This window comes from Nomascus leucogenys, chromosome 12 (genome assembly GCF_006542625.1).
Source record: "Nomascus leucogenys isolate Asia chromosome 12, Asia_NLE_v1, whole genome shotgun sequence".
Lineage (NCBI taxonomy): Eukaryota > Metazoa > Chordata > Mammalia > Primates > Hylobatidae > Nomascus > Nomascus leucogenys.
Genome location: NC_044392.1, coordinates 42,383,035 through 42,397,697, shown reverse-complemented (window position 1 = coordinate 42,397,697; position 14,663 = coordinate 42,383,035). Strand labels below are relative to the sequence as shown.

At 38.6% G+C, this 14,663-nt stretch overlaps 1 protein-coding gene across 2 annotated transcripts; it reads right to left on the bottom strand.

Annotated features, from left to right (window-relative positions):
• AIM2 (absent in melanoma 2) lies at positions 1-14,380 on the bottom strand. 2 transcript variants are annotated; one of them, XM_003258678.3, is made up of 6 exons: positions 14,114-14,338; positions 10,724-11,005; positions 6,060-6,193; positions 3,411-3,830; positions 1,003-1,191; positions 1-236 (listed from the first exon to the last, which is right to left on the bottom strand). In XM_003258678.3, the coding sequence occupies exons 2-6, from the start codon at positions 10,983-10,985 to the stop codon at positions 201-203; spliced, it is 1,041 nt and encodes a 346-aa protein (XP_003258726.2). In that variant the 5' UTR covers positions 10,986-11,005; positions 14,114-14,338; the 3' UTR covers positions 1-200. The 2 variants fall into 2 exon arrangements, with proteins under 2 accessions (XP_003258726.2, XP_030679080.1); XM_030823220.1 differs by lacking the exon at positions 10,724-11,005 and having other exon boundaries at positions 14,114-14,380.
• Between the last annotated feature and the right edge of the window lie 283 nt (positions 14,381-14,663).

Genomic DNA, 14,663 nt, shown 5'->3' with positions numbered 1-14,663 from the left:
TGAATGAGAAACAGATGTTTATTGTGATCATCTGTTGATATTCTGAATTTGTTTATCCAGCAATTATCCTATCCTAATTTGGTGGACAGAGGAGCCTGTGAACTGCAGCTCTCAGGTAACTTACAATCTGATTGAAGAGGCTGTATCACGTATTCTTCAATTAAATGCTGCTTAGACCAGCTGGCTTGAATTGGTCCTTTTTATTTCTCTCTGTTTTTTTTTTTGGCCTTAATAACCTGGATGGAGGAAAAAAACATGCAATGTAAGGATGCAGTCGATGAGTGGCCCCTCCTCTGTTTGCAGTCACTATGGCCTTCTGAAGTGTATATCATCTTCTCATAAAATTATTTTGTTCCCACCCTTCTAATACATTGGTCTGCCTTGGATCATACTCCTGAAGCGAATATCTGACCTGAGAAATACACTCCCACTTAGCAAGGTCACATATGCATATTTCTCAAATCTTGGCCTCCACTCTTACAGAGATAGCAGGCAGTGCAACCGACACTGAGACCTGGGGAAGAGCACCAAGCAGGGGCAGGACATGGGTAGGACGGTGTGGTGGAAGGTCAAGAGTAGGGGTTTACATGGACTCAACTTCACTGGACTATGGTAGATGCAGGCGTGGTGGGACTGGCTAGGGAAATGTGTCCTCAAAGTATTTATTGTCTGTCTACTTTCAAAGACATTAGTGAGAATGACTTTCCCAACTCTGGGCAAGCTTTCTGCTTTAGACTTGTAGTATAAACGAGGAGCTCTTTGTTGGGCTCTGTGTGCACAACAGTATGCACCTCTGCCTTGAAAAGCCCATGTTCTCTTAACTGTGTATCTAGAATACATGTTTTCTAAGAGGGAGGTTCCTCAGTTCTGTGAGATGAATGTGTACTAAATATCAATGTCTTCCATTCCATATCCTGTTCAATGGCTCCAGTCCAGCCTTCTGACAGAAAACAAAAAATACCACCCCCTTGGAGAGTTGACTTTGTTCCATGCAGTTCCCACCTTTATGGTGCTATGAACTCCAGATGTCAGCTGTAGTTTTTCTCCATTTTTTGACAGTGTGAAGAATGTAAGTCGAACCTTATCTCCTTCCTTACATTTCATTGCGTCCTCGTTTCTAATCACCAGTACTTCCATTTTCCCAGTGTTGTCACTTAGGTCAAATAATACGTTTTTCTTCTTTTCTGTTACCTGTAAAAGAAAATCAACACCCAGCCTCTGATAATCTGATTAAGGAATGCCACATCAGTCACACATCAGACATGCCAGAAGAAGGCTCTAAAAAGAAATACAGTTGATTCTTGAACAACACAGATTTTACCTGTGCAGGTCCATTTATATGGGAATTTTCCTTTGTCTCTGCCACCCCAAGATGGCAAGACCAACCCTCCTCTTCCTCCTTCCTCCTCAGTCTACTTAACATCAAGACAATCAGGATGAAGAACTTTATGATGATCTACTTCCACTTAATGAGTAGTCAGTATATTTTCTTTTTTATAATTTTATTAACAACATTTTTCTCTAGTTTACTTTTTAATAATATAGTATATAATATGTATAACACAAAAATATGTGTTAAGTGACTGTTTATGTTGTCTGTAAGGCTTCTGGTCAAGAGTAGGCTATTAAGTAGTTAAGTTTTTGGGGGGTCAAAAATTATTTGCAGATTTTCAACTGCTCGGGGTCAGCAGCCCTAATCCCTACATTGTTCAAGGGACAACTTGAAAAAAAGTTTCTGCTTTGAAACTAGCAGGTATATATCTAATAGATGTTAGCAAGTTCACACAGAGGAGGCAGACGTGTCTTACTTAGAACATGTTGTCTCCTATGCCCGTCTTTCCAGACCCAAACTCCCTTCCTTTAGGAGGAGGCCAGGGTGGCCCATAGAAGCAACAACTGCTGGATAGAGAAGATAGAGCTTCTCCAGGGCCAGTAGCCAGATTAGTCAGGGGAAAAAAGAAGACCCTGGGGTTGGAAGAGAGCTATTTATTTTATTTTTTTATTTTTTGAAACGGAGTTTCACTTTTTCACCCAGGCTGGAGTGCGATGGCACAATCTTGGCTCACTGCAACCTCCACCCCCCTGGGTTTCTCCTGCCTCAGCCTCCCGAGTAGCTGGGATTATAGGTGCCCGCCAATACACCCAGCTAATTTTTGTATTTTTACTAGAGGTAGGTTTTGCCATGTTGGCCAGGATGATCTGGAACTCCTCAATTCAGGTGATCCAAGCGCCTTGGTCTCCCAAAGTGCTAGGATTACAGGCATGAGCTGCCGCACCCAGCCTGAAGAGAGCTATTTAAAACAACAAGTCCAGGAGAGACATGAGGTAATGATGCAAGACCCAGTCTGGTAAGTAATCAAAGACAAGAAATAATTCACAATCAAGTCTAGATCAAAAGGGAACAGGAGGTTGGTCAGTTATCTAGGAGACTGATCGTATTTAAGGTTTAATTTTATGTACAAAATCAATATATATTAGTGGATAGCTGGCCAGATTGAAAGCTGAAAACTGGGATGAAGAACATGACTTTCCTATCCAAGGTCATTTTACACTTGAGTTTTCCAGGAGGACTGGAGAGTCTTCCTACCAATTCCTTATGAAACTAACCCAGGGCAGCAGAGGTTATTCTGAGGCTCTGAATGCAGGGGCAGCAGGTTCCCTCTCTATGGTTCTTTAGGTGCTGCCCTAGACCAGAAAAAGTCATCCTACAAGGCTAGTTCCCTGAGGCTCAGAATTATAATACTTTATTATTCCTCACTTCTAATAAGTCTCCTCGAGGAGCGCCTCTGCCCCGCGGCCCCATCTGGGAAGCGAGGAGCGCCTCTGCCCGGCCTCTGTGCAACTTTCCAAGTGTGAAGTGACAGCCTTGTGTGTGATCTTTTCTGTCTTCCCCAAGTTTGCATTTTCGACATTAAAGTTTACTTTTTAATTAAAAAAAAAAAAGTCTCCTCAAGCTAACTCTTTTTTCTGTTCATTTAATCACAGTTTTTTAATCCTGCCTTGCGTATTGGTTTTTCAGGTCAATTAATCTGGTTTATTACTCAACTACACTTATTTTGCATTCACAACAATAGTCACTTAATCACAATGGTCACTTAAAATAAAGATAATATGTACAAAGTACAAAAATAATGCAGAGATAAAAATTATGTGAATGAACTAATTCCTTTTTCAGAGGCTACTGGGATAAGAATAAGTTGAAATAGGATAGTGACATTTTTGACAATAAAAACAATTTTTGAGTTTTTGTAGGAATTTTGGCATGTTAACTCTGCAGCTCTTTAGAACTTTGTATTTTTTAATTTTGTCTGTATAGAAAGACATTAAAACCATTTCTAAAGTCTCTTTAAGATCAGATGGGAAATACATTATTCTTACTAATCAATATGAAATTAGATATGAAAACTTACCTTCTGGACTACAAACAAACCATTCACAATTGTTCCGAGGGGCTGAGTTTGAAGCGTGCTGATCTTCGGGGTTTCACCAGCTTTTCTGATAATGTTCAGCGGGACATTAACCTTTTGGTCAGATTCAGCATCTAACACACGTGAGGTGCTATTTACCTCTAAGAAACCACTGTGCCGATAATATCTTGATATTATAATTATTCTCTTTGGAATGAATTTATCTTTTAGCAGTGTATTAAAAACTTTTACAAGGAAGAATTCTTTTTCTGTAGCCACTGTAGCATGAAACATCTCTTGCTTGCCTTCTTGGGTCTCAAACGTGAAGGGCTTCATTGCTTTCAGTACCATAACTGGCAAACAGCCTTTCTGAAACCCTTCTCTGATAGATTCCTGCTGGACCACCATCTGTTTCTGTTCAGGCTGAAGACAAGAGAAGAAAGATATCAGCTGTGAGTCAAAAAGGTACTATTGAGAGGACCTTACTTCACCCACAGTGCTAAACCTCAGAAAGCCAGCAGAAGATAGGTGGAATCAAGGGAAGAGATATAGAGGGGATAAGAAGAGAGTTGAGGCCTAGAATGGTCTAGATAGAACAGAGAGTGCAGAAGGAAGATTTCAACTCCTGTATTCACATAAGATGGTTTTGGAGGTAGGATCCCTGAAACCAAATCCTTGCTTTGCCATGTGCTATATATAAAGACTTCATCAGATTTCTGAAATACTGCTAAGCCTTGGGGTAAGTCTGATAAATCTGATTCCATCTTCTATCGATTCCATTCGGGCATAATGTGTCCTTGTTTCTCTATCCAATACTGTCCTAAAAGTTCATTTAACTCTGGTATAAAAGTGAGGGAGCTCAGTGACCAGCACAGGGCTCCCCAAATTCCTAGGGAGGCACGTACATAACAAAATGCAGATTATGTTTAACGTGAGTTAAGGGGGAGACCTAGGTCAGAGATCTTATGAGTGAGTTAAAGGAGAAATTTAAAAGCAGAATTAATACTACATTTATGGATTTACCCTTAAATAATGAATTATGCACTAAGGTTTATATTTAAAAAGTACATCTTATTATTTGAAATTATAAAAAAAGAAATAATTTAAATACCTAAAAAATAGGTTTGGTTAAATAAAATATGGTATAGTCACAAAAAGATTACTATGCAAATATTAAAAATGCTTTAGAGAAATATGATAAACTGTTACAACTGATTCAATAAAGGGAAACGTCCTAAACAGATAAAGAATCTGTTCCTTATTGCATAAATAAGCAGTTAAAGCACACACACAAACACACTAGAGAGATATTTACCAGCATCAATATATTTTTTTCCTAGACGATACAATTATAGGTAATTTTATTCTCTTCTCTGTGTTTTTTAATTTTCTGAATTAACAGAGATAAGATACCTTTTTTTGGTTTGTTTTGGGAGAAAATACTACTTTTTAAAAGCAACTTGCCATCTAGAACCAAAGGGAAATACAGGGCAAAACAAACAGAGGCATAAAAAGCCAAGTGTAGGAGTCTCCGAAGAGTGTCTCTGATGTGACCTGAAACTTGGGCCCGTGGAGCTTGGGCCAGTAAGGGGCCCTGATGGGCAGTATAACTGACTGCATTTGGATCAATGCAGGAAAGGTCAGCTACACTGAGGTCCACTATAAAAGTCCTTCTCTTTGGTCCATGTATCTTTAGTTGGGTCTTCCAGACTGAATAATGCATATTTTCATTACTGATGATGGAATCACACCATTTATACTTGAACCTTGTTTTCCTGAAAAATCCAGAAGTTTCTGGGCCAAACCCAGAGGAAATGGTTCCTCTAGACACAGAGAATGAACTATATATCATCAGTTTCTAGAGCTCACACAGGTATAAAATAATGTAATACCTGCTTCATAAGAAATGAAATTGCATGTGTGGCGGATTCTCTGCTGGGCCTTTCTAATGTTGCCTGCCGCTCCCTCAGAACTAAAGTAATCATTCCCACCGATGAGACTCTCCAGGCACTACTCTCTCAGCTAAATGGGGCCACCGCACCTTGTCCATGCAGGTGTATGAAGGGCTTTTTTATATTACTTTTAAAAAGCAATTTGCTGTCAAGAACCAAGCAGAAAACAAACAGAGGCATGCCAGGCCGAGTGTAAGAGTCTCTGAATTGGATCTCTGATGTGACCCAGAGCCTGGGCCCGTACAAACCAGACTCCCTCACAAATCTTGGGAGCCCTGAAAGGCATTCTCAGCTCCCGAGCTCCCTGTAGGGTAGGCCAAGGCCTCTATTGCAACTACATTGGACTTGACATTCTTCCTCTTCTTCTCCTTTCACTTCCTCACAGATATTAATTCTGAAAGTGCTCTAAAATAGACTTCCTGTAAACAACTCTCTATCTCAGAGTTTTCTTCTTATAGAATCCAAACCATAACGAAGTGTTAATGTGTCCAGAACCTGGCAGAGATTAAAAGCTCAACAGGTGTTTAATCTGATGAATCAGAGGTAGTTCCTGTTTTTGTGACTCAGAATGCTTTTCATACTGGGGCCTTGCTTCCCTTATTTGCATGCTGTGAGATAAAGAACAGAGAACAATGTGGGAAATGACAGTGACGGTGATGCTCTTACAAGGACAAAGACCACTCCACTCTCCTCATCCTACCTTAACATGAGGAGAGACTTTTGGTGCAGCACGTTGCTTTGCGACATCATTTCTGATGGCTGCAGATGCAGCAGGACTCATTTCAGCTTGACTTAGTGGCTTTGGTTTTGTTACCGATTTGTATTTCTTATCAACTGATTAAAAAATGAAAGACATGGCCAATAAGCATATAAACATATGGGCAGTGCACATTTTCAAATGTCACCAGAAATAAATACTAAAGCCATATTAAGATATCTTCAAGAACAGCTAATTTTTCTAAAAAAAGAAAAAATCATATTTTAAAATGAAAGAAACTGGACCTGGCACAGACACTTGTAATCCCAGCACTTTGGGAGGCCAAGGCTGGAGGATCGCTTGAGGCCAGGAGTTTGAGACCAGCTTAGTCAACATAGGGAGACCCTATCTTTACAAAAAATATTTTCAAAATTAGCCAGGTGTAATGGCACATGTTTTTAGTCCCAGCTACTTGGGAGGCTGAGGCAGGATGATAACTTAAGCCCAGGAGTTCAAAGCTGCAGTGAGTCATGATTGCACCACTATACTCCAGCTTGGATGACACAGGGAGACCCTGTCTGTCTTAAAAGAAAAAAAAAAAGACAAAAAACAAAAACTATGAAGTAGTAGTTGTTTTAAATTGGTATAACACGTTGGAAAATGGTTTGGGACACTATTAAAATTCAATATCTACTTACCTTAACATCCAGTAATTCCATTCACAGGTGTACAGTCAAGAGAAACACACATACAAATACAAACATACAAAGATAAGTACATAAGGCTTATAATGTACATAAATATTCATAGCAGCATTATTCATAATGGCCTCAAATGACTAAAATAACAAAAAATATACCAATTCTCTATATATGTATATGAGTTTATGTGTATATGTAATTATCAATTAAATGGAATCTTATGTAGTAGTGAAAATGAATAAACTGCTGCTATGAAACAAGGGCTGATTTCTTTTCTTTTTTTTTTTTTTTTTTTTTTTGAGATGGAGTCTTGCTTTGTCACCCAAGCTGCAGTGCAGTGGTGCAATCTCGGCTCACTGCAACCTCCGCCTCCTAGGTTCAAGTGATTCTCCTGCCTCAGCCTCCTGAGTAGCTGGGATTACAGGCTCATGCCACCATGCCTGACTAATTTTTGTATTTTTTTGGTAAAGACGAGGTTTCACCATGTTGATAAGGCTGGTCTCGAACTCCTCACCTCGTGATGTGCCCACCTCGGCCTCCCAAAGTGTTGGTATTACAGGTGTGAGCCACCGCGCCTGGCCACAGATTTCTAATTATGTTCTACACGGCCTTGCATTGTCCTTCTATCGAGGGACCCCATCCTGCCCTCTGAAGATTCTCTGTACTCCAGCCATACTGGCCTTCTTTCAGTCCTCAAGCAAGTCAACACCTGCTGTCATAGGGATTTTCACACAGTGTTCCCTCTGACTGAAGGTACCTTTAACTCCTATGCATTTTTCACAGCTTAGTGCAAGGGTCATTTCCCCATGGAACCTGCTTTGACCAACACCAACTCTAACTCCTGGCTTATGTTAATGCTCCTTTGACACATGCTGCTGAAGAACCATCTTCCTTTCCAACAGAGCATTTGTCTCAGTTAATTACATTCATTAATTTGCCTGTAAGAAAAATATCTACTTTCCCTTTAGAGTATAAGCTGTACAAAATTTGGATTTGTTTTTAGCACCTTGTTTTATCATAAGAACCCAAAAGCTTTCTTTGTACCTATTAGCAATTCAATGGATATTTACTGAATGGATGAAGAAATGGATGGATGGGTGGCATGTTGGCTCTTCACTAATGCCTACAAAATGCAGTTGAATATTATGGCTGGGCTCCTCCACGTCTATGGTCAGGTTATATGTCATTGTGAAAAGCCAACTCCTAGTCCTGATTTTTAAAAAGGCCATGTAACAAGATGGCCATGTTTGATGACTTAAGGCACTCTCAGGCAGAAGAGGGCCTGAGAAATTATTAGATGTCTCTTCTGATAGAATTTGAACAATTCTGGGCTGAAATAACAAGGCAATCACTTTGATTTTACTAAAAAGAGAAACGATTTAATTATTAGAGCTAAGAGTAGAATGAACTGTCTTATGAGGTAGCAGGTACTCTGTTATTACCTTTCAAAGATCAGAAAGTGGTTGACTGTCTGACAGAGATATTGTAGCAGGATCTCTCTCTAGGAAGAAGTTAAACTAACCTTCCAATGGTAAGTTAGTTCCATGAAACTGGTTTCAGAACGGTATGCAGATAAAGTCTCTCTTCTATGTTCACAGCATCAGAGAGAAAACAGCATTAAGGGAGGCCAAAGGAATCAACCTACCATTCTACCACATCACATCAGCCATATTTCATCTCACACACAGTGGTACCAATGCAATATTTGTGGACAAGCTTGTCTGCTCACTATAAACCTCTCATTTGCCTTAATAATCAGGTGCACATTGTTACTGATTATTTCATTTATCATTTTCAGCATTTTATTTTAATCTTGCAGGACTTTTGTGGACTTTGATCACATTTTCTCTTAGCTTCCTTTTTCTATGCTTATGTGTCCTTATATTTTCTCATCTTGCTTCATACAAAAGCTTCTCTTATCTACTAATTATTGCCTCTGTCTTCATTAAAGATTCTCTAGGTGTCTTCTACCTTCCATGAGGTGAGGTCGTGAGTAGAATAGCATATAGCACTCTGCATGCAGACATGCAATGGCAATGGAGAAGGATCACTTAACCAAGAATGACAGATTAACTGCTCAAAAAATAAAACAAAAACTGTTTTCCTAAAATAATAAGAAATAGCATGGACACATAAAAATTTCCTACATTCAAAAGAGGCCTAAGTATGCCCGTGGATAGATTTTTGGAGCTATGAAGGAACTTAATTGCCTTCTTGTATAGCATGCAAGAAGCATACTTTGTGTTTTGTTGTTGTGGTTGTTTGAGACAGAGTCTCACTGTTGTTGCCCAGGCAGGAGTGCAGAAGCGTGATCTCAGCTCACTGCAACCTCTGCCTCCCGGGTTCAAGTGATTCTCGTGCCTCAGCCTACCAAGTAGCTGGCATTACAGATGCCCGCCACCATGCCTGGCTAATTTTTGTATTTTTAGTAGAAACAAAGTTTCACCATTTTGGCCAGGCTGATCTCGAACTCCTGACCTCAAGTGATCCGCCCGCCTTGGCCTCCCAAAGTGCTAGGATTAAAGGCGTGAGCTACTGCGCCTGGCCCAAAAGCATACTTTGAATCTTACAACTGTTACATTTGGAGACTCTCATTTGGGAGAGTCCTTGGATGATCTACTCCTGAGTTTCCAAGCTAGTCCCAAACTGGATCTTTTTTAGCTAAGCAGAATAACAAAATCCCAGAATCATTAGAACAGCAAAATGGAGAGAAGATTGTAGAAGGGGAAATTTTGTGCTATCCTGGACAAAGAGAAGAATTAATTCTTGATTTATTGCCAAAATAAAAGATATTTCTAAATATCTCAGCCTATGTTTGCCAATATGCCTAGATTCCTGTCTCATCCCAGATAAGAAAAACACAGGGCAGTTGGTTACTTGGAAGTAACATGTGTAGTTACTGCCATCTAAAGGCCATCTCTAAGAACTACACCTTCTGACTTAAAGCCTGGGAAAACAACCACTCCTTTCTCTTTAGTGCCTTGGAAACTACCTAACAGTTTATATTTGTATAGAATTATGAATGTACATAGTATCACTTATGTGGCTTCATTTAGCCTTCCTATAACTCATGTGTGAGAAACCATGTCATCCGTGTTGTAAACCCACAAATGCTTTTAAAAGCTGTTGTAATTTTTGCTGTTACGGTTGTACTTTGAATCCTAAAACTGTTGGCATTTGGAGACTTTCATTTGGGAGAGTCCTCGAGTAATATGCTCCTCTGTTAGCTATTTTTTGTTCTTCAGACATAAAGCTGGGACATATCAATTGTTCTTAATAAACAAAATCAGAAATTTAAACTAAATGTAGATAACTCAGATGGAGATGAGTGATTTATTGAATAATGTAAAAAAAATCTTTGTGTTGTGGGTAATTTATACTGTCACCTGTGCTGGAGATAGAGAGGAAAGAAAATCCCTGAAGGAGGATTCTCCCTCCCTGAAGAAGGAGGAGATCATCGCCTAAAGAAAGGATAGTCTGGGACCACGAAAGCTGGGGACAAGAAGAGGAATAGACAGACTGTGTGAAGGAAAAAAGGTGCTCAATATCCTGGTTTACAGTTTTCCAATGCAATAATTCATATTTTCAATACTTCAGTAGAATGTGAGAGCATTACATACTGTGTAAATGGAGTTGGGAGAAGTTAACTTTGAAATTCTACGTCCATATTCACTGCAATTGAACTGGAGACAAAGATGGGCAAGGAGAAAAGATGATAAACGGAAGTGGTAACCCTAAGGGCTGGAACAAGAGATGCAAACAAAGGCTGGAATGGATTTGTGGAATTTGTAACAAACACTTCCTAGAAGTGATTCTCAGTAAAAGGGGGCAAAGAGACAGGTGCACTAAGTTAGAAAACAAATTCCAACAATGTGCACTGGGGGTCATATCCCAGGGACGCCATGAAAGGAAAGGCCCAGGCTTGGCAGAAAAAGGGACTGGGCAGGGGCGGGACTCCCACATTACCTTTTTCCTTCTCTTCCTGAAGACGGTTTGCCAAAAGCATATAATTCAACTTCTGAAAAATGTGAATGGTCTTCATCACTGCAGACACCGCACCAGCATTTTGAATCATCAAGTTAGCTACTTGTATTCTGTTTGCAGTATGTAGTTTGCCTGTGGCGATATTAAACTCATCCGAAAGAAAGAACTTAAACCTATCCAGTTCCTCATCGGTGATGTTATCCAGGCCCGTTAGCAAGAGTATCTCCTTGTATTTACTCTCCATCTGACAACTTTGGGATCAGCCTATAAGGAGTCCAAAACACGTAAGATTACACCACCAAAAGTGATTCTACATTCAAAATAAAGCAAGGTGAGCTATTAATATTTTTTAAAGAAAAATAAACAAAATATTTGCAGTAGGAAAAAAGATTTGAGTGGCACATAGGTAAGAACTTCTTAAGCAAGGTGATCACTATTCCTGGGAAAGACATCTTCAGAAAGTATACAACACCTCTGGAATTCTCAGAAAACAAGATACATCAGTTGGGCGCGGTAGCTCACACCTGTAATCCCAGCACTTTGGAAGGCTAAGGCGGGAGGATCACCTGAGGTCAGGAGTTTGAGACCAGCCTGGCCAATATGGCAAAACCCCATCTCTACTAAAAGTACAAAAATTAGCCAGGCGTGGTGGTGGGCGCCTGTAATCCCAACTACTCGGGAGGCTGAGGCAGGAGAATCGCTTGAACCTGGGAGGTGGAGGTTGCAGTGAGCCAAGATCGTGCCGTTGCACTCCAGCCTGGGCAACAAGAGCGAAACTTAGTCTCAAAACAACAACAACAACAACAACAAAGAAACAGGATACATTTTCCTGTTATTTTTAAAATAGATTTATCAAGGCATAACTGGCATACAACACAGTGCATACATTGAAAATATACAATCTGATAAATTTTGGCATATATATACCTGATGAAGTGCAATTAATCAATTTGTTCTTTCATGGATCATGCTTTCAGTGTCTTATTTAAGAAATCTTTTCCAATCTCAAGACTAGAAGATTTTATGTTTTCCTCTAAGAATTTTACGGTTTGATCATTTTACATTTGGGTGTATGTACTGTTTTGAGTTAATTTGTATATGATATAAGCGATGATTCAAAGTTCATTTATTTTTCATCTGAATATGAATTTTCCCAGAATCATATGTTAAAAAGACTATCCTTTTTAATGATTTTTTTTACCTTTGCAAAAATTAGTTGTCCAAAAATGAGTGAGTCTATTTCTGGATTCTTTATTCTCTCCATCAATCTATTTTTGTATCTCGTTGCCAAAATCACGTTGTAGTAATATAGTTGTTTATGTATAGTATCCAAAATAATACACAAAACATTATAAATAATAATTCAACAGTTTATAACTATAAGATTAATATACAGAAATGCATTCCTTTATTCTAGCACCATTCCAAGAGAGAAAAAAAATTACATAAAAAAAGTAATTTCCAATAGCAACGAAACTACAAAGTACATAAGAACATCTAATACAATATATTTAAGAGTTTTAAAGGGAACCTTATAAAACTTTATTGGGAGATTTAAAAGACCTACTTAAGTGGGTGTATGTGTGATATTTTAAATGGGAAGATTTGATAAAATGAAGACAGCAATGTTGTCAAATTAATCTATAAACTCCCATCCCAAATCTCAAAGGGTTTTTCATAGAACTTATCAGAATGATCCTAAAACCTAAATGAAAAAAATAAAGACAAAAACCTGCAAAACAAGTTGAATATGTTTATTAGGATATACTATCCGTACTACTAGGTATACTTACTACAAATGTATAATAATTAAATCAGTATGGCAGTGGCATGGAGAAAAATGAATTAATAAATAGAGTGTGGAAACAGGACCACATGTAAATTAAAGCCTGGTATATAATCAAAGTGGCATTAAAAACCACAAGGAAAGAATGGCCAACTATAAAAAGTGTTCAGACAAATGACAATATACAGGGAATGATATATTCGGCCTTTCTCTTATATCATACACAAAATATATATCTGGCTGGATTAATTATCTAAATAGAATAGTAATGATGTTGAATAAAACACATACTTTCTCAATACATTGAAGTAGAAGGAAGTTTCTTAAATAAGGCACAAAAAGGACAAGCCAGAAAAAAAAAAAAACTTTGTCAAATGTGATTGCATGCATATTCTCAATTTCTTTGTAGAAAACACACACATGCGTGCACAGACACACACTAAACAAAGTGATTATACAAGGCAAAAACTGGGCAGATAGCTGCCATATATATATATATATACACACATATATATGTATATACAGCTATACATATATATATATATATACAGCTATACCTGCAATATACATATATATATATATAGCTAATAGAGGTTTTGCTTTTGGAATACATGGAGAATCATGTATCAATAAGAAAACAATAAACAGCCTATTTGAAAAGTGTGCAAAAGATGTGAATGAGCAATTTGCTCAAATTTCCAATAAACATAAAAAAGATGTTTGACATTATTGGCAATTAATGATTTCCAGAGCAGCAACATATAAAGTGGAAGAAATAAGCCAAAGAACAGGAAAAGATGTTTATGAGCTGAAAATAACTGATTGTGAATTTTAGGGAAGCTTGAATACCCCCATCAGTAGAGTCAATGTTAATAAATTCTAAACTATCACTGTTAATGGCCTTATAATGTTTTTTCCTATATGTTGGTAAGGGCTGGAGAAACTCTACTTAGACGTGTAGAGTTCATGAGTGAAAATTAAAACTATTATCAGTACCATTTTCAAAATAAGGAATACATTAAAAATATTTGTAATGATAAAGCCATCCAAATGCCCCCATCCTACTGATGAAAGCAAGGAAGGACACTACCTTTGTTGAATATCTACTGTGACAATCAGCTTGGCATGATTCCTACTTTTCTACTGATCCATAAGAAACTAATCTTCCTATAACCCTCTTATATAATAACAATCACATTTTAATCACATTTTATATGATTGACTCAGCTTTTTCTCTGAAGTTACGTTGCCTTATAAATGAAAAACTTGCATTTTACTTCATAATATCTGTTAACTTAAAAAATGCTTGTATTTGCTATTGGCATAAAAGCCAGCCTTGCAAATAGGCTGACAGACAAACCCCAAAGGAAGGCAAAGCTTAAGGAACACCAGCTCAGAGACACCAGAGGACATGGCTAAAGTGAATACAAGAGAAATGAACCCATCCTTTCGGAGCTGATGTCCATGTCTGCAGGTTCAAGTTCTCAGAGGTGTGCATAGCATGGCTGGCCTTTCCTCAGTTGTCTTTTTCGGCAGAGAAACAGTTAAGTCTCTCATCTCTAACCCAGCTCCTCTATGGTGCTTACCTCCTGATCCCTGGGGCGATCAGCAAACCGGGTCTGCCACCTTCTCTTCAGAGAGCTTGACTAGCAGAGGACTCAGGAGAGCGTGCCCAAATAACCTAGGTGACTTTCAAAGCTACAAAGACTCTGACACTTCTGGACGGCTTCACACGTACCCCTAATAAACACTTCCCTTCACCCCCAGGCCCAGTGTGGGTAGGAGTGACAACTGGAGCTCTAATTGGCTGAGCTGGTTTGGGTTCTCACTAGCAGCCACAGAAGAAAATGTCTGTAGAAACTTGTATCTGAGTCATGCCACACCATACACGGATTGGAAACAGAAAGTGGCCTGGAAACTGTAAAAAATGACCGCAGATAACTTATTGACACAGTTTGTGACTAAGGGGCCTGGTGATGACATTTTTCTGGTGTAAACAAGCACACTGATCTCAGAGGGTATCTAAAAGTGTTGCCAGTAGGACAGTGCAGGTTCTTGTCTTCAAAGCATAAGAGAATCTGAAAATGAGACCAAAACGAAAGTATAGACATTTTATTGTGGAGCAAAAGCAAGGAT